The 21,686-nt window shown below is 54.8% G+C and overlaps 3 protein-coding genes across 3 annotated transcripts; 2 read left to right on the plus strand and 1 right to left on the minus strand.

The window, feature by feature from the left end:
* Positions 1-4,093: 4,093 nt before the first annotated feature.
* Positions 4,094-11,736, plus strand: CAP1 (cyclase associated actin cytoskeleton regulatory protein 1). The gene is made up of 12 exons (XM_038160874.1): positions 4,094-4,205; positions 4,451-4,551; positions 4,964-5,041; positions 7,219-7,362; positions 7,453-7,538; positions 7,663-7,768; positions 7,869-8,040; positions 8,725-8,900; positions 9,089-9,212; positions 9,313-9,395; positions 9,871-10,014; positions 10,368-11,736. Exons 1-12 carry the CDS (start codon positions 4,112-4,114, stop codon positions 10,449-10,451), a joined length of 1,392 nt encoding a protein of 463 aa, XP_038016802.1. The 5' UTR covers positions 4,094-4,111; the 3' UTR covers positions 10,452-11,736.
* Positions 11,737-11,868: 132 nt separating this feature from the next.
* On the minus strand, positions 11,869-17,181 carry PPT1 (palmitoyl-protein thioesterase 1). Its single transcript, XM_038160875.1, has 9 exons — positions 17,024-17,181; positions 16,687-16,796; positions 15,022-15,149; positions 14,230-14,300; positions 13,459-13,561; positions 13,295-13,385; positions 13,081-13,179; positions 12,821-12,892; positions 11,869-12,492 (listed from the first exon to the last, which is right to left on the minus strand). Exons 1-9 carry the CDS (start codon positions 17,133-17,135, stop codon positions 12,370-12,372), a joined length of 909 nt encoding a protein of 302 aa, XP_038016803.1. The 5' UTR covers positions 17,136-17,181; the 3' UTR covers positions 11,869-12,369.
* An 827-nt stretch (positions 17,182-18,008) lies between these two features.
* Positions 18,009-20,788, plus strand: RPL11 (ribosomal protein L11). The gene is made up of 6 exons (XM_038160876.1): positions 18,009-18,080; positions 18,467-18,617; positions 18,844-18,950; positions 19,291-19,422; positions 19,781-19,891; positions 20,713-20,788. Exons 1-6 carry the CDS (start codon positions 18,075-18,077, stop codon positions 20,740-20,742), a joined length of 537 nt encoding a protein of 178 aa, XP_038016804.1. The 5' UTR covers positions 18,009-18,074; the 3' UTR covers positions 20,743-20,788.
* Positions 20,789-21,686: the final 898 nt, after the last annotated feature.

Below are 21,686 nucleotides of genomic sequence, written 5' to 3' on the forward strand. Positions count from 1 at the left end.
AAAGTGGATCTGAAATAGCAGGAGCAGCCAGCGCGGTTCTGGCGCAATGTCAGCAAGTATTGTCGGACTATAAACAGCTGAGATCTCTGTCCTGGCAGCTGCTGGGACCAGCAATAGCTGTCTTGTGTTCCTGGCTGCTCCTGACCACGGGCTAAATGCAGGCGTTTGACTCCTGCCTTGCTTCAAACCCTTCCTGCCTTGAGGAGCTGAGCTGTTTCAGAAAGAAAAAAAAAAAATTCTTTGGGCTTTTGGCAGATATATAAATGTTGGAAATCATCTGGTAGCTGATCCCCTGAGATATTCCCGTGTCAGCTCAGAAATAAACTGTGGTATGTTCCTAATTTAGTTGTCCCATCTTTATTTCTCTTGCCCGTGGAAACAGGAAGTAGCTGATGCAAATTCCGTGGTGCTGACAGCAGTTTGTCGGGCTCGGTGTGAGCACAGGCGTAGGTTTGACTTGCTTTGGCTGGAAAACCAACATTTGTGTCTCCCAGAATGTCTCAGAAAGGGCTCGGGTTCATGTGCTGTCTCAGGCGAGCAGATCGTTTCGTTTTTTGGGTAGAAAATGAATTTCTCCTGAGAGTTTGCTCTCTCTGAGGCTGGGGCAGGCAGCTCCTCGATGTTCCCCGAGCAGGAAGCTCCTCTTGCTGGGCTCTGCGGGGTTTGGGGTAACTGATGTTTGTAGCAATCAAATCCCTTCCTTTTATTGCTCTGCTGAGGCACGGCTTGGTGTTCCCAGGGATGGGAATAAAGGGCAGCTGAGAGATGAACAAATGTGCTGTGAAAAGGAATGGCCCCCGTGGGCCTGGGTGAAGCCGAGCCTGCTGCTTCCGCTCCGCTGCTAATCAAAGTTCAATTGCATTCCAGCCACATTTCAATCCTGTGTGGTGCTCCTGGGAGGCAGAGCTGCATCTCCAGCCCTGCACGGGGAGCTGGGAAGTCTCCCTCATCCCTCTGGATGTCACCCCTCTGGATGTCACCCCTCTGGATGTCACCCCTCTGGATGTCACCCTGGAGCACAGGGTGATGTGCAGAGCAAAAACGACTTCGGGATGATCTGTAGAACAAAAAAAAACCTCTCGGACGGTCTGTGTGTCTCACCTTCCTCTTCAGAGAGGGGAAACGAGATCTGATGGTTTGCACCAAGACCTGTGAAGTCGATTTGTCACTTTTTGTGGAATTGTTTTACATCCAAACAGGCCGGCAGATGAAACTCTGTCCAGGTGCAGTCAGCTCCGCTGGGCGCTTGTTTTTATTTTCCTCGCTGAGTGTTCATCTCTGGGTGGCAATCTCTGATTAATTACAGCTCAATCTTTTTATTTGGCTCCTGTGGGTATCCAGGCAGCAGAAATAGCCCATCCACAGGGCAAAGAGCACAGGGAGGGTGAGTCCAGAGATCCAGGACTTTGGCTCCCTGCACTTAGCTCTCACTTTGCTGCCAATTTACCGACTGACTTATCTTTTAAGTTGCCCTAATGCCACCCATTAAAAGGAAATTAAAATGAGTTCACCATCTGCCTGACAGCAGCAGGTTTGCAGAGCTGCTGTGGGGCGCTGGCAGTGGAAAACAAGGCAGGACTTGTCAAATGGAGAGGAGAGGGAGGATGGAGTCCCAAGGAATGAGGGGATTTTGGGATATTAATGGAGAGGGAGGATGAGTCCCAAGGAATGAGGTGATTTTGGGATATTAATGGAAAGGAGAGGAGGATGGAGTCCCAAGGAATGAGGTGATTTTGGGACATTAATGGAGAGGGAGGATGAGTCCCAAGGATTGCAGTGATTTTGGGACTTGTCAAATGGAAAGGAGAAGGGAGGATGAGAGTCCCAAGGAATAAGGTGATTTTGGGATGTTATTGGAAAGGAGAGGAGGATGGAGTCCCGAGGAACGCAGTCATTTGTCATTTTGGGACATTAATGAAGAGGGAGGATGGAGTCCCGAGGAGCGCAGTGATTTTGGGATGTTAATGGAAAGGAGGGGGAGGATGAGAGTGCCAAGGAATGAGGTGATTTTGGGATGTTAATGGAAAGGAGAGGAGGATGGAGTCCCAAGGAACGCGGTGATTTTGGGATGTTAATGGAAAGGAGAGGAGGATGGAGTCCCAAGGAATGGTGATTTTGGGACATTAATGAAGAGGGAGGATGGAGTCCCGAGGAACGCGGTGATTTTGGGATGTTGATCCCACCCAGAGCTGAAGGGATGTGTTCCTCCAGCAGCTTCCTTTGCTGCTGGGGGTAGGAAGCAGCTTTCCATCTGGACTTTCTGCCCGGGATAATCCCGATCCCAGCTGCACGGGGCTGATCAGATTAGAGCCCAGCCTGGAATGCCGGGGATCAGAGCTGCCGAGCTGTGTGCCACAGCTTTGTGTGCCACAGCCCTGTCCCAGCATGGCACTGCCACCCTGGCAGGTGGCTCGACGGGGGCAAGAGCAGGGCTTGCAATTAGCGATGCAGGGCTCACAGTTAAAGATGCAGGGCTCACAAGTGAAGAAGCAGGGCTCACAGTTAGCGATGCAGGGCTCACAGTTAATCATGCAGGGCTCACAGTTAAAGATGCAGGGCTCACAATTAGTGATGCAGGGCTCACAATTAGTGATGCAGGGCTCAGTTAATGATGCAGGGCTCACAATTAGTGATGCAGGGCTCACAGTTGAAGATGCAGGGCTCACAATTAGTGATGCAGGGCTCACAGTTGAAGATGCAGGGCTCAGAATTCAAGGAGCAGAGCTGTTCACTGCTCTGATGACAGCGGGGACTGCCGCGGAGTTTCAGCTTCTCTGGGCTCTTTTTTTGGTGTGTCTCTGGAAGCCAGCCAGCCGGGTTTCGTGCACAGTGTGTCCCCTGTCCTCAGTGGACAGAGGAGGAAGCCGCTTCTCTTCCTCCTCTCCCCTGCCCCCCGCAGCCTCTCCTCTGCAGGCAGGCAGAGAAGGGGTGGAAAAAGCCCTTGTTTGTCTTGTGACATCAGTGCTGGGCTCGTGACTAATGCTGGGTCTGCCCCACATCCTCTGGAAATGAGGTGAAAACGTGCACTTTGAAGCAGCAGGGCTGAGAGGGCTCGTGAACAGAAGCAAAACTCAAGAGTGAGAACTTGAGGTTTCCTCTCAGAGGGGATCCAGCGTCGGCTCAGCTGGGTAAACCCTGCCTTCCTCCTGGAGCGCTCTAGGGATGTTCGGGAAGGATCCCCTCCTCCAGGCAGGGCTTTGAGCTTCTGCAGGCTGCAGCAACCCCTTCAGAAGGAAGCTGTGTCCAGGCCCCACGGTGATTCATGCTGTGAAACCTTTGATGAGTGGTGATAAGATAAAAATGCCCCAGTGACTGTGCTGCTCCCTCCCTGCATTCCCTGGGCGTTGCTGTGCCGGGAGCGTGACCTGTCCTGTTGCTTGGCTCAAAGCAGTCATTAATGGAAAGTTTATGTGACTTTTAAGACTTTTTCCAGATGACAAGCAGCAAATGGCTTGCGTGCCTGAGCCTCTTTCCTGTGTGGTGGCTGCAGAGGAGGCTCTGCAGAGCTGCAGAGGAAGAACAGGGGCTGTCGCTGCAGAAGCAGCTCTGCCGCCTCAGCTCGTGCAGCTGCTCCCCTCGGCGTGGGCCAGGGTGGCTCAGGCTCTGTGCTGGAATGATCCCGAGCTTGCAGATGCTCCTGGGAGCCATTCGGGACCCCAGGGGGTCCTTGCAGATGCATTTGGAGGTTCAAACCCAGTAGTTTTCACCTGGAGCGTGTGAGCTGCCAGCAGGGCAGCTGAGCTGTGTGCTCACAGCTGGGACTGTGGCCAGGAGCCGACTGCAGTGAGAGCCTGGGCAGACCTTCGTGTCACTGAGTGGTGTCACTGCGAGGTTAGAAGGTGAACTTTTATGTCCTTACACACGTAAGGAGTCCTTAAAATGGAATAGAAACCATTAAGGAGCGAGTGTGGCAAGAGCAAGAGGCTGTTGTGTAACCCTGGTGGCTCTGCTAATGTCAGGCTACGCTGCTGGCCATCCTCGGGTGCACAGCTGGGCACGAATGATCCTCCTGGAACTGGTAGAGCTTGTAGCAGACGGCCAAAAACCCTCTGTGGCAGCTGGGGACGGAGGTGACCGTGTCCTGTCCGTGCAGGTTGTGGCAGCAGCAGACATGGAGAGGCTGGTGGAGCGGCTGGAGAAAGCTGTGGAGCGCCTGGAGAGCGTGTGCCAAGGCCCTGGCATGTGTGGAGATGCCTCTGCCAAAGGTGAGGCCCGGAGCAGCTCCAGGGCAGTGCCAGCAGCCCTGCAGAGCTGGCAGGGGCTCGCTCTGGGGGCTGGGGAGGGCAGGGCAGCCAGGCTGGAGGGGGCTGCCCCGTGGAGATAAAAACTCTGCGGCTGCAGCACTTCCTCAGCTCTGGGCTCAGCCTGCTGCGGGTGGGAGGTGCAGCCCGGGGCTGTGGCAGCCTGTGGGGTGCTCCTGGTGATCCCTGTGCTCTGGTTTTTCCCACAGGAGTGGCTCAGTACGTGCAGGCTTTCGACGCCCTCCTGGCCGGGCCGGTGGCTGAGTACACCAGGATCAGCAGAGACGTTGGTGGGGATGTGCAGAAGCACGTAAGGACTCCTGTTCCCCCTCTGCTCCAGAGGTGCTGCCTCTCCTTAGGGCTGGAAGGGCCAAGTTTGCTGTCAGGGTCTGCATTCCTCTGGCACTGTACCCAGCACCTGTACAATCCCTGAGGATCCCAAGCAGGTGCCCAGATAACCTCCAGCTTGCCCCCTGCACACTCAGGGCCAATCAAACCTTCTCCTGGAACTCCTCGAGTGCCTGGCTGTGTCCAGACCTCGGGGCAGGCCTTTAGGAGGCCGGAAAGCTCCCAGCCCTGAGCTGTGCTGCTCTGGTGAGGTTCCCCTGGGGATGGGTTTCCCCAGGAATGAGCTTGGGGGTCAGCGTGGCTGGTCCCTCACGGGTGGGGGGTCTGTTCCTGTGGCACGAGGGGTTCTCCCTCATGTTTGTGTCTGTCCTCAGGCTGAGATGGTCCACGCAGGCCTGATGAGCGAGAGGGCTCTTCTGGTGGTGGCATCTCAGCACCAGCAGCCAGCAGAGGTGAGTGTTGTGGTTTTTGCAGGGCAGCCAGGACGAGGGAAGAGAGGAGAATCTTGATTCTGTGTTTCAGAAGGCTGATTTGTTATGAGATATATTTTATTAAAAATGTCATATTAGAACTATACTAAAAAAATAGAGAAAAAGAACTTGTCAAAAAACAAAACAGAATAAAAAAGAATTAATAACAAAGACTCGTAACTAACCAGAAAGTCTGACTCAGTGCATCCTTGATTGGTTATTAAGTAAAAACACTTAACATGAACCAATCACAGATACACCTATTGCACTCTACAGCAGCAGATAATTATTGTTTACATTGCTTTTGTGAAGCTCCTCAGCTCCTCAAAAGAAGAAAATGCTAGCAAAAGGATTTTCATTAAATATGTCTGTGGCAGAGTGTCCCCAGTCCTCCTGCAGTTCCTCTTTCGGCCCAGCTGTGACAGCCCAGGTTCCCCCAGCACTCTCAGCCACCCCTGACCCCGAGGGCAGAGGTTTCTGATCAGGGGTTTCCCACACTCTGAAGGCATGAACTGCTCTGGGTGCCCCCCAGTACTGGGCAGCAGCCTGGGTGTTGGTTCTGGGAGCTCAGAAGTGGCATTTCCCAGCTGGTACAGCAGCTCTGGGGCTGTCAGAGCAGCCTGGGGCTGGCAGCTCGCAGCCTCTGTCTCCAGTTTCACCTGGCACCAGCTCTGCTCAATCTGTGCTCCCTGAGAACCTGCAGACAGGGTCTTGTCTGAGCCAGGAGCCACCCTGGGATTTGTGTAGCTCCTGCTTTTCATTACGTGATGCTCAGAGACTCAAACTCCTCCAGCAGCAGAGCAGCCACTTGTCTCTGCTGAATGGCCTCTGAAGGATGGCCGGGCTGTTAGGATTGATTTGTCCTTAGCAGGTAATTGAACACTTTACCCTGGGCTGCTGCTTCTCAGCAGGATGCGTGGCTGAGAATCTGATCCTGAATGCTTTTCCCTGCTGAGAACTGCTTTTTCCTGAGCAACAGGATCCCGCCTTGCTTTTCTTTGCAGTTATTATCTCGCTCAGCCGTGGCTTCTACTGTTACACTGCGGGAGCTGGATTTCTGTGCTCCTTTCCTATTCATTGCAAAATAGATCTGCATCTTTTTTCTCCCCAAAATCAGCCCTGGAGGGTTGTTATGTTCCACCAGGCTTGCTGGGGTGCAGCTCTGCGCAGCCTCTAGCCTGAGAACCCGCTTACAGATCCCACGGACACGTTATTTAAATAAAGGATTATGGACAAAGAACAGCCTTAATCTAGGGTAGCTCTTTGTGCAGGTTGTCTGGCAGGAGTCTAATTCTGGAGCAGCCAGTTTAAAATGCAAAATGTGTGAACTCTCAGTGCTCGTGCTGAAGAATTTCCCCATCCTGTGCCTGGAATGTGCTGCTGGGCTGGAGCTCCTGAAAGTGTGGCCTGGCCAGCGGTGCTTGGGACCTCTCAGTTTTCATCTAAACACAGATGAAAGAGCAGCAAAAGCAGAAGCTGAGGCTTTGGAAGGCAAGTTTTGCCCAAATTTGTCCCTCTCTGCTGCCACCAGCAGGAGGTTCTCCGATGCTAAAGGAAGGAAGAGTTGCCTCAGAGGCGTCTCTGGAAACACGGAATTGGCTCTTTGCTGTGCTCCGACCCCAGAGCACTTCTGGTGCTTCCAGGCAGCATTCCAGGGGAGCAGCACACAGGAACAAACTTTTACCATCCAAATACTAAAGGATTGACTCGAGAAATAACCGGAATCCTCAGATCTGGCGTGGTGGGGGTGACCTTTGAACTTGCTGGGACTCTGGCTGTAGGTGCCAAAGCTGCCCAGCACCCCTCTCTCCGAGGGTTCGTGGAGGAGAGGAACAATTTAACAAACTGTGTTGGAACAAAAGAACCCAGGAAAGGCAAATGCTATTTCTGGGCTCGTTACTAACAAGCTTTGTCAGTGTCTCCTGGATTGAACATGAGTCAGAGTTCTTGGCGTTCTCCCACGGCGCCGATCCGATGGGAGCAGTGACTTCAGCCTGGAGGAGCTGGGCTCTGGGACCAAGCCTGGCTTGGAGAGGGCCAGGCCTGGACAGGAGCTGCAGCAGCCACTGGTGCCAGTTGGAATCTTGTTCCGGGTCAGCAGCACCTCAGCTGTGCAGCCATGCCAGAGCTAATTCATCTCCTTAATTGTCGTTGTGCAGAACGCCTTCTCGGAGCTCCTCAAGCCCATCTCGGAGCAGATCCAGGCCGTGCAGAACTTCAGGGAGAAGAACCGTGGCAGCAAACTCTTCAACCACTTATCAGCAGTCAGCGAGAGCATCCCAGCCCTGGGCTGGGTGGCCATGGTAAGGGGTTTGGTTCCCCAGGGAAGGGCTTTTCCTTGGCTTGCTGCTCCTGGTGGGCTGCTCAGTGCCAACGTGTTCTCTCTGCTCTAGGCTCCAAAGCCCGGTCCTTACGTGAAGGAGATGACTGATGCTGCCATGTTTTACACCAACAGGATCCTCAAGGAGTACAAGGATGTGTAAGTTCACCTTTTCTCTTGGGGCTGGTGTTGAGCTTGGCCAGCTGGGGCTGCTCCAGCATCTGACCACAGCCGCTTTGCTCAGCCCTTAATTCCTCCTTCTGTGATCTCCCTGTGCTCTCAGAGATAAAAAACAAGTGGACTGGGTCAAAGCTTACCTGAGCATCTGGACAGAGCTGCAGGCCTACATCAAAGAGTACCACACCACAGGGCTGACCTGGAGCAAAACAGTGAGTGCTGCTCCCAGCAGGGAGCCCCGGGGCGCGCCCGCGGTCACCGCGGCACGGGCGGAGCCGCTGCCAGCTCCTTTCCTCTTCCCTGCTCTTCCAGGGCCCTGTAGCCACAGCAGGGGCTAAAGCACCACCTGCCCCCCCGGCTGGGCTCGCACCCCCACCTCCAGGGCCTCCCCCTCCTCCTGCCCCCGTGAGCTCCAGCACAGACGACTCGGCCTCGCGCTCGGCGCTCTTCGCCCAGATCAACCGGGGAGAAGGGATCACCTCGGGTATGTCAGGGCCCAGGGAGGGAGGGAATGCTGTGCTGCTGCCCCTGATGCTGCTCCTCGTTTTCCTGCTGCTCCTCGTTTTCCTGCTGCTCCTCGTTTTCCTGCTGCTCCTTGTTTTCCTGCTCCTCGTTTTCCTGCTGCCCCTGATGCTGCTGCTCAAAAAGTCCATAAAAACCCACCTGGTCCCAGTCTGGGGCTGGCGCTTTCCCAGGGACAAAGGGAGCACTCCTGGGGGAGAATTGTCACCCTCATCTGGCAGGTGGAGCAAGGCATGAACTTCCAGCTGTAAATACCTGAGGCTGATCCCTTTGGTTGCCAACATCTTTCTGGTGCAAGAAGTGCAATTTGGCAGCTGTTGTTTGCACAGAATTTTCCCCTTTTCTGGGTTCCCTGGTGGGCACATCAGTTCCTGAGGTGCTCAGGGCTTTTTCCAGCTGCAGGGTGGAAGAGCTGGCACGCTTTGGTTCTGTGGTTCACGTCGTGCTCTTGTCAATATTGCAGCAGCATTTCCTGCTTCCTCCTTCCCTTCCTGTCACTCACCCTTGGGCTCAGCTTAGCCCCAGTCTCGGGAGCTGATTTGTGTTTTAACAAGTGTTTTCTCCACTGGGGTACCCACTGCTGCCTGTGTTTGTGGAGCTGCATTCCTGGAGGGGAGCTGGCTCTCAGCTTTGCCTTCTCTTGCAGGATTAAGGCACGTCTCAGACGACATGAAAACCCACAAGAATCCAGCCCTGAAGAACCAGGGGGGCCCCGTGAGAAGTGGCCCCAAACCTTTCACTGCTCCCAAACCAGCCTGTAATGCTAACCCCTCCCCAAAGGCACCTCCAGTGCTAGAATTGGAAGGCAAAAAGTGGAGAGTGGTGAGTGCCTGGTGCTGGCAGGAGCGGGTTGGAGGGACGGGAGCTTTGGAGAAGCAGAGGAGGCTCTTCTGGAGAACTTTCTCCTAGGAGGCGCCGGCCTGAAGGCACCTGTTTGTTTTAAAAGGGATTTTCATGGATTAATTGCTCTGCATTCAGTAAATGAAGGGTGTTTCCCCCTGCCTTTTCAGGAAAACCAGGAGAATGCCACCAACCTGGTCATCAGTGACACAGAGCTGAAGCAGGTGGCATACGTCTTCAAGTGCACAAACAGTACACTCCAAATCAAAGGCAAGATCAACTCCATCACCCTCGGTGAGTGGGGAGAGCTCTGAAGGCTGCTGCTGCCTGCTGCTGTGTGTGCAGGAGCTGGAGCCTCCAAAATCTCTGTGCCCTGATGGGCTTTTCTTTGCAGACAACTGCAAGAAGCTGGGTCTGGTGTTCGATGACGTGGTGGGCATTGTAGAGATCATCAACAGCAGGGATGTTAAAGTGCAGGTGAGTGGCTGTCCTCTCTCCTGGCTCTGCAGCAGGTGCATTTCCAGACCAGGAGTGTGCAGCTGTGGAGAACACCCATGAAGCACCATCTGTCCCTTGGGAAAGCTGAAATTCGTGTCTTTGAGCTGTTTCAGGGTTTGGGTAAGAGCTGAGGCTCTGTGAGGTAGAAAGCACATTTGGCTGCCAGAGCAGGAGGCCAGCAGCAGGTTTTACTCCAGTTCAGTTTGGGCATCTGATTTGGGATGGTGAGTTTGCCCAATGCTGGCTCAAGTTTTGCTTTAAAAGAGATCAGAACATGAAACTGGGGAAAATTGCAAACAGAAACTTTGGATTTCTGCTAAAGGTGGGAGTATTTGGATCCCGTGCGATCATCACGGGGAGAGCTTGGAGTCAAACCTCTTGCCTTGAAGGAAAACACACCCAAAAAAATGCTGAGGCTGTCCAGTTTAAGCTAATTCTGCTCTGGCCCTGCCAGGTCATGGGTAAAGTGCCAACGATTTCCATCAACAAGACAGATGGGTGCCACGTGTACCTGAGCAAGAGCTCCCTCGACTGCGAGATCGTCAGTGCCAAGTCCTCGGAGATGAACGTGCTCATCCCTGGCGAGGGGGGGGACTTTGTAAGTGCTGCTTTGGAGTCCTGCTGGGGCTGGGGGCTGCAGGAGCATTGTCGTGTCTTGATAAAGCCCTGCAGGGAGTGTTGGTCACAGTGGGGGAATGTTTGTGGAGTTTGGAGGTTGTAAATGGTGATGTGATTTATGGAAATAGCAAAAAACATCTGTAAGTGAGATTATTGCTGGTTTGTGAGAGGTGCTTCTTCCTCAGGATCTCCTGGGGGCAGAACAGGCACCAGGAGTGGTAGAGGAGGGGACAGCACAAAGCTGAGAAGATAAATGCCTGAAGCAGTGGGAGTGGTTACTAATGTCAGCCACAAACTGATTTTTGACAGCAGCTTTCTGTTTTTACCCTCCAGACTGAATTCCCTGTCCCAGAACAGTTCAAGACAGTGTGGAATGGTCAGAAGTTGGTCACCACTGTGACAGAAATTGCTGGCTAAGCCGAAAAGCTCCAAGGCTCACACCCTCCCCTGGCCCTGCTGTGGGACAAATCTGCTTTCAGATGATTCTCTTAGATTTCTTGTACCTTTCTGCTCTCAAACTGCTTCTCTTCTACCCGAGAGACACAGCTGCCTGCCATCACTGAGGTTCCTCTGCCTGGGGCTTGGGGTAGGTGGCGGGGCAGTGGTTGTCCACCTCTCTCAGCAGGAAGGTTTCTTTTTTCTCCCCCCTCGTCCCATCTAACTGCACCAATCGATCAGAGATGAACTTCACAGCCAGTCCTGGCAGTTGGCTTCCAGAGTGTTGTTTTCGTATTGCCTTTAAGCAAAACTGTTCATGTCAGAGGAGTGTTGTCCCCTTTTTGAGCAGTGACAGTGTCTGTGGGAGGCCGCAGCACCCAGCTGTCCTGGAAGCTCCTGCAGGCTGCTCGCTCCAGCCCTGTGGGGCAGCTGCTGCCACCACAGCACCTGGGAACGGTTTTGTCGGACCAAAGGCTGAGGACCTGGGCCAATTCCACCCCGATTTCTCTTCCATCATTCCCGCTAGCTCAGTGCATTCCTGATTGTGCCATGACAGGAGGCTTCCACGCCCCAGTGCCACAGGAAGGCTGCAGCGGTGCCACCCGGCAGCCTGGCTGGTAGCTTGGAGCTGAGCGCCTCTCATTCCGCCAGCCCTCCACCTCCACAAGGCAACCTTTGCCCCAGGGCTTCCTTCCTGGAGCAGCTGGGCTCGGGCTCAGGCTCCCAGGATGGTTTTTCTAAGCTGTGCCCTTCCCCAGAGGAAGGAGCTCCTCATTCCAGGTTGGTAGTGCAGAGCTGGCAACGCCCGAGGTGGATCCAGTCGGTTCATCACTCTCTTCCTCATCTGCAATCAGCCCCCTCCCAATCCTCCCCCTTTTTCCCCTCCCCCTGTTGCTTGGCTCTTTCTTTTGGTGGAAGCTGGTAGCCTCTGTTCCAGGGCCCTGGAGCAGAGTGATGGATCACACAGTACTGTACTGACCCACAAAGGGAGCTGCACGTGCTTTGACCTTCATTTTTCCAACGCCTCGGGTGGCATAAGCATATCTGAAATGCATTTCTTCTGTAAAGTGTCAATGTTCTTTTTCTCTAGTACAAAACTTACAAAAAAATTTAAAAAAAAAAGGAAAAATTATGCAATTTTTTTTTATTTTGAAACTGTCCTGTGACTCGTACTTGTATTCTCCTGAGGCTTGTGAAAAAACCTTTCTTATGTACTTAAGATTATACAGAAGATAGAATAAAGTTAATGCCAACTTGCTCCTTACTGTGGCTCTTGTCTCTTTCTGGGGGCACGGGGGAGCTCAGGCAGGACAAGCTCCCCCTCTCTGCCTGACCCTGCCTGGATTCCTTGGAATATTCCCAGACTTTCCAAACACAGCAGCTGTCCAAGCTTTGATTTAGGTTAGTTCTTTATTGATTTCAGTTGTACAAAAGAACATAAACCAAGCCATTAGTTGAAAACTTTTTAAGCTGTTAATACTGCTCAATTCCAAACCCTCTTTATTTTTTTTTTCCCCAGAAACCCCTAAATTTGGCCTTTTCCCCCATCCTGAAGCAGGGGCTGTAACAGGATTGCCCTGCACAGAGCCACGAGATCTGGCTGCTGCCTCCCTAGTGAGTTGGGTTAATACTGCCAGCGTGGCCTGCAGGAACAGGGGGTGCAGAGCAGCTCTGAGAGCTGGGCTGGATTCCCCAGGCCCTGAGTCAGAGTCAGGGCAAGGCTCAGCCCAGCTGGGAGTGCAATTCCACCCTGGAAACCCCCTGAGCCAAACCCCCCTGGGCTAAACCCCCTCTGGTTCCCTCCCCACGTCCCTGCAGGCCTGGAGGCAGCCAGGGCTGTGCACGGTGCCTGGTGTTGGTTACAGTGCAAAACCCTGCCCAGGGATCCCGGGGGGCTTCACTGGAGGAAGGGGAGGATGGTGCTGTCAAACCACTCTTCTGAGAAGTGCAGGTGATCCCCCTGCACCCCCAGGAACACCAGCTTCCCTGCTTTGTCCATCTCCTGCAGCCCCAGGCGATCCTGTGGGGAGAAGGGGGGGATTCCATCTCTGCTCCCGTTCCACCTCTGCTCCCGTTCCACCTCTGCTCCTCTCCTCATGGAGGGGAAAAGGGATTCCAGGGGACTCCTGGAGCAGAGCCTGGAACAGGAGCAGAGCTCTCCAGACACTGAGGGGGACCCTGAGCCAGGCAGGAACCTCCAGTGTCATTCCCTGGGTTCCACCAGCGCCGGGAATGTCCCCCCACACAAGCAGGGGAGGCAGTGCCCCAGGGGTGACACGAGCAGGGCTGTGGGGCTCAGGGACAGGAAAGAGGGGACACAGCAGAAGCCCCCAGCCCCCAGGACTCACCTCTTTGTACAGCGAGGTCTCCTGCAGTGGGATGGTCTCCTTGGCTTGGCCACTTTTGTAAAAGCCAAACCACTGCATAAAAATCCAAATGAAGGAACAAAAATGGATCAAAAATGAAGGAACAGCTGCTGGAGGAATGCCAGGAGCCAAGCAGGCTTCCAGGGCAGTGCCAGGCCCGTGTTTGTGCCCAGCCTCCAGCTCTGCCACCAAAGGACAAACCAGAGACAAGGAAGCCCCAAAAGCTGCCCTGCCTTCCTCACCTCAGAGATCGGAGGGTCCACCATGGTATCGTTGAGGAATTTCACCATCACAAACTTCTTCAGAGCCATCAGGTTTCTCTTGTAGGTCTCGTTGATGCCCTGCATGGAAGCAGAACACATCCAAGCCACTGCAGAGCCCAGAGGCAGGGAAGCTCTCCAGCCTGAAGCTGCCCAGGCTCCTGCTGTCCTGCTCCCAGGGCAGCAGCGTCCTTACCCTCTCCTGGTTGATGTCAGCCAGGAAAATGCTGCTTTTCCTGTACTCCTCCTCCTTCAGCGGGTCGTGCCAGTACTCTGCCTGCACCAAGCTGCAGAGGGGAAAGCAAGGCTCAGCCTGGGAAGGCAGAGCTGCTCCTGGGGCCTGCCTGGGGATGTACTCACTGCTCCTGCACGGCCTTGCTGTAGGCTCCCAGGTCCAGGGTCTTGCGGATCCAGTCGCAGAGGTGGGAGCTCTCCCCAGGGCAGTGTGGGAAGCCGTACACCCCTGGGCAGGACACAGCTCAGTCACCACGCCGGGCCCTGGACCCCTCCTGCTGCACCAGAAGCAGCCCTGGCACAGCAGGAGCGAGAGCTGCCCGGGTAATCTGGCAGCTTTCAGCCCCGCAGGCTCTCAGGCAGCCCTCGTGCCCCGGGAGCTGTGGCACAGGATGGGCAGGGCTGGGGGCTCCCTACAAATCCTCCCTCTCACTGCAAACAAACAGCTCCAGGAGCTGTGGGATTCTCAGGGAGAGTATCTGGAACTCACTGCCAGCCACTCTTCACTCCACACTCCTTAATCCCCTTTCCAACTCCCTTTCCTCGGGGCTTTGGCCTCCGGGATGCTGAGTGTAAAACACCCTGGGGACCCAGCAGGCTCGGTTTCACAGATCTGTAGAATTTTCACAATTTCTGCAGCAATTTCCCACAAAATAACTCATCCCAGGAGCTCCCAAGGTGTGTAAGAATCCCACCCAGGCAGTGGAGGCAGCTGCTGGCAGAGGTCCCTTTCCACTGCCAATTAAGATCAAGATAATGAAATCAGCAAACACTAATTGGGCCAAACACATCAGCAGGTGCAGCCAGGAACAAAGGGACAATGGGATTGGTGAGAAAGAGATCAGAGTTTAGGAAAGAGCCCCAAAAGGTGCCCAGGAGCTGTGCCAGGGGCACTACCTTGGTGCTGTCCCCCGACGGAGATGAGGCTGAGCATGGGAGGAGCAGGGCACCTCTGGGCCACGGCCCTCCTGGGGGAAGAGCAGGAGCTGAGCTCAGCCTGCCCGGGCCACGGGGGCACAATCACAAATCAGAATTCACAAAATCCACACAATCACAAATCACAGAATTCACAGAATCCAAAGAATTCACACAATCACAGAATCCCTGGGTTGGAAGGGACCTTCAAGACCATCAAGACCACCCCAGCCCAACCCCTCAGCTCAACCCTGGCCCCCAGTGCCACACCCAGGGATGGTGACTCCACCACCTCCCCGGTTCCTGGGAATTCCCAAAATTCCCCCAAATTCACACAATTCCCCCAAATTCCCAAAATAACCAGGTTGGAAGAGACCTCCAAGACCATCGAGTCCAGCCCAGCCCAAGCCCTCAGCTGAACCCTGGCCCCCAGTGCCACACCCAGGCTTTGTTGAACACACTCAGGATGGTGCCTCCACCCCCTCCCCGGGCAGAACATTCCAGAACTCTCCCACCCTTTGTGTAAAGATCTTTTTCCCGATATCCAACCCACATTTCCCCTGAGCTGGGGGCTGTGTGCTCCCATTCTGACATTCTGTGTCGCCCACTGGGATTGAACCCCGCCTGCAAGAGCAGCAAAACACCACCTGCCCCCTCGCAGCACTCCTGCCTCCAGGAATCAACACTTTGTGTCTGCTGAGCACTCCTGAAGGGTCGTGACTGAGGCTCTGAACCCCCCTGAGCCCCTGGAGCTGGGGCAGGGCGCAGACTCACAGGAACTGGCCTCCCTGGGAGAAGCCCATGGCGTTGTAGCCGCGCTGGAGCCGGGGGTCGGCGGCCAGCTGCGCGCACACCCGCCGCACCTGCTCGTTGGCGTTCAGGAAGAAGCTGTTCTCCATGTCCTGGGGGAGCAGAGGTTGTGATGTTTCATCAAAATCCCTTTGCTAGCATTTTCTTCTCCTGAGGAGCTGAAGGGTTTCAGCTCCAAGTGTGAACAGTTTGTGATCTGCTGCTGTGGGATGCAGCAGGTGCTTCCTCCATTGCTCAGTGTGGGATGTTTCTGCTTGGTGGCCAATCCAGGGGGCAGCAGCTCTCGGACTCTCTGGAGTCACAGAACTTTGTTATTCATTCCTTTCTGTTCCTGTCTCACCTTCTGATGAATCTTTCTCTCTGTTCTTTGTAGTACAGTTACAGTGTGGTGTTTTTAATGTAATATATCTCATCATATAATAAACCAGCCTTCTGAAATGGAGCCAAGATCTCTCCTTCCCTTCACCAAGTCCTGACTGCCCTAAAAACCACCACAATGCCTTGCTTTTCCCCATGAGGAGAAATGTGGTAACATTCCTTCTCTTGAGAAGCTGAGAGGGCCTCAAGTGGAAACAATTTATTATTTACTGCTGTCAAATGCAGGAGGTGTTTTTTTGACTGGTTAATGGGAAATGTTTCTACTTACTGACCAATCAAGGGGGCAGCAGCTCTTGGACTCTCTGGAGTCACAGAACTTTGTTATTCATTCTTTTCTGTTCTTGTCTCACCTTCTGATGAATCTTTCTCTCTGTTCTTTGTAGTTACAGTGTGGTGTTTTTAATGTAATATATATAATATAATAAACCAGCCTTCTGAAATGGAGTCAGGATCTCTCCTTCCCTTCACCAAGTCCTGACTGCCCAGAGGACCCACGGTAACAAATGGTGACCCCAGAGTGGCAATAGGGATCACAGGTGCCTCTGCTGGGGCTGGTGCTGCTCTAAGCTCTGCAAACACACCGCTGACAGTCGTGGTTTAGAGAGAGGAGCTGAGCTTTCACAGGGACAAAAGGGAAATTCCAGTTGTGAAGTGAAATTCCAGCTCTGGGACTTTCCTTCACCTTCACTTCCCTTTCCCTCCCTGCTCTGGTTGGCAGAACTGTCTCACGTGGGACACTGACATTTCCCCAAACTTCCTCACAACTCGAATCTCTTCGGATTTTGTACACATAAATATAAAAAATGCAATATAAAACTTCTCCAGAGTCCAGAAAACCTCCTGCACTGCACGTTAGCATTGAAAGAAGCTCCACAGCACCACAAACACCTGTCAGACCCACGAAGGTGCAGCAGTGTGTAATTTATTTACTGAAGTAAATAAATGTTGGCAAATGGAGAAGCGTGGCCAGGGACAAAGCCCTGCCTCAGCCTCCACCCACGCACTGCCTGCACTGCCTAGAGTGTGCTTATCACTGGATTTGCATATTAATCCAATTTAGGTCAGGGATTTCTTCTCGCCCAGCGCTTTCCTGCAGGTATTAGCTGGGCTTTATCGGGTTCTACCTGTCAAAGCTGTTTACCTCAGCGAGAAGAGAAAACTGGCAGGGAAGCAGGGCAGGAACCCCGGTGGAATCCTGTTAGAACTCAGCCCCACCCCTGCACGCAGACACGCGGGTGACGCGCGACTCACCTGGATCAGGTTGCTCCCGATCTTGAGCGACAGGACGTAAATCCCCGGGATTTTCTTCTCCACCAGTTTCTGGATGTAGCCCATGCTCACCGGATTGCAGCAGCTGTCTCCTGCCAGAGGGAACACCGACATGCGCCACCACGCCAGGGCCCCGCCTCACCTCCACACACACACTGCGAGCCCCGCTGCCACGGGACCGGGAGGAGCAGCACCTCCCGACCCCGCCGAGACCGGCGGTGCGGAGGAGGGGGACACCGCAGCGAGCGCCCCTCGGTCCTGCCCGGCTCCCAGCCAAGCCCCGCCGCCCCCGCGGCCCTGGCGGAGGGTCCCGGCTCACCCATGCCGTGCCAGATCACCAGCGGCGTGGCGGCAGCGGCGGCCGCGGGGCCCAGGCCCAGGCACAGCCCCAGCGCCGCCAGCACCGGCACCGCCGCCATGAGCGCCGCCATCTTGGCCCGTCACATGACCCGCCGGCGGCAAGGGGAGGGGCGGAGCCCGGGGGCGGGACCAATCAGGGGCGTGGATCGAAGATCGGGCGTGGTCTAACGGCGGGGGCGTGGCCCCGGTTCTCCCTCGGGCCGCGGGTTCGAGCCCCGCCGGTCCCGATCGCGCCAGAAATCCCATCAGAAATCCCATCAGAAATCCCATCAGAAATCCCAAATCTGCCGCAGCTCCTCCCGGGACACGCAGCCGGGAAAGCCCCGAGGCCGCTGCCTGCGTGCTGCTCTTCCCGTTTCCTCCCAGGGGATGCTGCTCCCAGCCCCTCCCTGGTGGCTCGGCTGCGGTCCCGCGGTCGCTGTGGTCCTTCTCACGCTGGCCTTGGCAATAATCGGCATTTCAGGGGCAGGCATCAACACCAGCCACGTGGATATCGCACATCTCGGCCCTCCCTGGCGCTGTGTCCTTCCCTTTCGCAGTCCCACGAGGCCTCTGCAATTCCTGCTCTCCCCTTTCTTCTGTGGCTGCTGGCAAAGGGTGAAATAAAGGCTTAAAATCTCCCCCATTGCTGCAGGGACCATCCTAAGGGGTGAAATAAAGGCTTAAAATCCCCCCCATTGCTGCAGGGACCATCCTAAGGGGTGAAACAAAGGCTTAAGATCCCCCCCATTGCTGCAGGGACCATCCTAAGAGGTGAAATAAAGGCTTAAAATCCCCCCCATTGCTGCAGGCACCATCCTAAGGGGTGAAATAAAGGCTTAAAACCCCCTGTTTAATTACTATTAATTTTTACCGCCATTCCTGCGTTTGGCTTTGTTTTCAATAACGAGCATTAATTAACGGCGGTTGCCATGGCAACCCGGCCCTCCGCCCGGCAGGGGGCGCCGCCGCCGCGCGCGCTCCCACAACGCCCCGCGGCCGCGCGCCTCCGCCTCTTCCCCGCCTCCATCATGGCGGTGAGTGCCGCGGCCGCGGGCCGGGACCGGGCCGCGCCGTCTCCATCCGCCGCCATCCGCGCTCGGCGGGGCTCGCCCGGCCGCGGCCCGTGCGGGCGGGAGCGGGGAAGGCCGGCGGGAGAGGCGCGGGGGCGGGATGGGCGCGGAGGAGGCGCTGGGGCGCTCCGGGGGAGCGGCTGCCGGGACGGGCCGCGGCCCGCCCGGTGCCGGCGGTGCTGCAGAAGGGGCGGCGGCGCCGGGGTTCGGGCCCGGCGGGGAGCGGGGCGCGGTGTCCTCCTGAGGAAGCCTTTCTCCGGACCCCCGGCGAAGCGTCCTGGGGCTGCCGGGGCGGGCGGCGGGCCGTGCCCCGGGCACCCCCGGTTAGCCCCGGTGTGATCTCTCCGCAGCAAGACCAAGGTGAGAAGGAGAACCCGATGCGGGAGCTGCGGATCCGCAAACTCTGCCTCAACATCTGCGTCGGGGAGAGCGGGGATCGGCTCACCCGCGCCGCCAAAGTGCTGGAGCAGCTGACGGGGCAGACCCCCGTGTTCTCCAAAGGTGAGCGGTGAGGAGGAGCCCGGCCTGTTCAGGGACTCGTGCGCGTTTGTGTCGTTTTAATTCTGTCTTCAAATTCAGGCTGCTGCTCTGCAGCATCCCTTAAGATAGAATGTGAGGCTGCCGCGGTTCTTTGTAATTCCCGTGAATTTCTGGGGTGTTGGGGAGCTCCGAATCCCCCGGGTGGGAATTCTCTGGCTGTCCTCTAAGTGTGACTTGCTGCCCACAGCCCGATACACCGTGAGGTCCTTCGGCATCAGGAGGAACGAGAAAATCGCTGTTCACTGCACGGTTCGCGGGGCCAAAGCAGAGGAAATTCTGGAGAAGGGGCTGAAGGTGAGGATTTTGGGCCGGATCTTTGGTTTGTGAAAGAACAGGACTTTTCCTTACTGACTGAAGGAGTGTGTGCTCTGAAATGTTGTGCCTGATCCAGGTACAGGTCAGATGCCTGGGATGAAATGTTCACACTGTTTTTCTGAGTGCTGTTTCAGCCTTATTTAAGAACTCAGGGGTGCAGCAGCTGATTTCTTTTAGGATTTTGTGTATTTGGAAGTAAAATTTTTGGGATAAAGACTGAATAGCTTGTGAGCGAGTCGGGGGTTTGGTAGCAGTGGGCAGGAATTTTAATTCTGTTTCCAGTCAGGAACAAAATAACGACCTAAAACCAACATTCCAGGTGCGAGAATACGAGCTGAGGAAAAACAACTTCTCAGACACGGGGAACTTTGGCTTTGGAATCCAGGAGCACATCGATCTGGGCATCAAATACGATCCCAGCATCGGGATCTACGGCCTGGATTTCTACGTGGTGAGTATTCCCCGTGTGCTGGGAAAGCTCCAGCAGGAGCCTGGAACGAGCACTGGCTGCCGTGGACTTGCTGGAAGATAAATTTGGGTTTTGTTGACACTTTTCTAATCTGAGATTCCCAGAGCTGCCATAAAATCCCTGATTTGTGACAAATCTCACGAAGCCTCTCCAGAAACAAATCCTGCTGCTCTGACAGCAACTCCTGGGACAACACAAACGGCAGGGCCGGGTTTGGGGAAGGAGAGAGCAGCAAGGCATCGCTGCTGAGGAATCCCCAGGCTTCCCTCCTGGCAAACCGTTTAGTTTAGGTAAAACAGAGAGTGCAGGGTGAAGCAGGGCTGTCGGCTTTGTCCTGCAGGTGCTGGGCAGGCCGGGTTTCAGCATTGCCGACAAGAAGCGCAGGACTGGCAACATCGGGGCCAAGCACCGGATCGGGAAGGAGGAAGCCATGCGCTGGTTCCAGCAGAAGGTACAGCCCCTCTTCAGTTTGTACCCCAGGAGTTTCCTAGCAAGGAGCAGCAGAATGCCTCCTGGAAAAGCTGGAGCAAATCACTGGGCAGATCTTGACGAGTGCTGAAACTGAAATTTTTACTCTTTGTGCTTTTGTGGGTGTGCAGCTCTTGGCAGGAGAGCTGGGAGGAATTACCAGCTCTAGTGTCAGTGGCTCCCACAGTTTTTGGAGGAGCTGCACGTTTGTGGGTCGTGAGTGAGGAGGCAGGGTCAGGATGTGTTGGTGTGACACAGCTCCGGGCTCAGCTGCCACGCTTGGAGGACAGAGAGATAAAATAAAAACAAATTCTTGGGCTTACCTGTCCATAAAGTGAATAATAGGATAATGAATGGAAGCTGGGTTGGAAATCTCAGAGCTGGGGACTGCTGAGAGTTTCTTGGGATTTTTTTTTTGATAAAAAGTGTGGAGTCTCTCTGGGCCTACCCAGGTCACACCCAGTGCGGGGAGGCCTCCTGCCTGATCTTGCTGAATTCCTGTTTCCCCATCCTGCCTGCTTGTGCTGAATGTGGCACAGTTACCCTCAGGGCCCAGATTTTGGGCCCTCACACCCTGTGGAGGGTGTGGCTGCTTGCTCAGGGATCTTGTTCCTATCTGAGCGCAGCCCCTTGGACATTCCAGCACAGCACAGAGGCAGCTGGCTGCAGGAAAACTGCTCTGCCACGTCTGTGTTGGCTTGGAATGGCTCTGGTGACTCAAGTTTTCTGCACAGCAGCACTGTACTTTTACCTGATGGTCATTTCTCACTTGGTTCTTTGTTTTTTTTTCTTTTCCCCTTGCAGTATGATGGCATCATCCTTCCTGGTAAATGAGCAGTTCCTGTTGCCAGAGAAATAAATAAATTTTTCTAACCCCTAACTTGTGTTGTGAATTTTGTGGGGAAGCTGATGGGAGCGAGGGTCCTTCTCCTTCACTATTGGGGTTTGCCTTTATTCTTTTTTTCCCTTTTTGTATTTTCCCATCCATGCTGCAATCCAGTGCTGCAGGCTGGGGAGAAAAGCTCATCCTTATTTCTTCTGTGTCTGCACTCCCTGCTTGAGCTTCGAGATGGAGGCAGCTCAGGGGACAATTTCCTAGTTCCCAAAGTTTGCAGTGACCCCAAACATCAGCGTGGCTCCTTATCCAGCTGTCCCGCACCCTGAGCTCACTGTCCTTCCTGCAGGTGGGTTCAGTCAGAGCCTGAATCCCAGCCAGCCTGGAAAACCACCTGGGCACTGCAGCTCCAGGCCCTCCATTGCTGCTGCTGATTCCTCCAGCCCCATTTAGAAAGCAACAAAGGCTTTTTCCCCATTTTCCATTATTCAGCAGCTCCCAGCCCCACACTGTGTCTCAGCTGGTCCTGCCAGGTGTGTCCCGGCTCTCTGTGACTCACCCACACGCTGGGGCTGCTCTTACCATGCTCTCAGACAGGTTTGTCCAGGGGGAAGCTCTGCCCAGCACCAGCATTTGCAGGCTGAGGCACAGAGACCCTCAGTTTTCCCCATACAACATCCTCCTCCCTCCTCCCAGCCAGCTGACTGCTCTTACCACTTTTACACTTCCAGCAGAGCAACCTTTTGGGGTGCAGGGAGGTCAGCCACTGAGTCCCAGGGGCATGGAACAGGCTGGGCTCGGGTCTAGAGTGAGACCTGGAACGGGCTGGACTCAGGTCCAGAATCAGCCGAGACAGCTGCCAACAATCCCAAAGAAAAGCAGCCATTGGGAGGCAACAGGAATAGGTGTGAAGTGACATTGCCTCAGGAAAAAAAAAGTGTCC

The sequence above is a fragment of the Motacilla alba genome, chromosome 23, assembly GCF_015832195.1.
Source record: "Motacilla alba alba isolate MOTALB_02 chromosome 23, Motacilla_alba_V1.0_pri, whole genome shotgun sequence".
In the NCBI taxonomy this organism is placed as follows: Eukaryota; Metazoa; Chordata; class Aves; order Passeriformes; family Motacillidae; genus Motacilla; species Motacilla alba.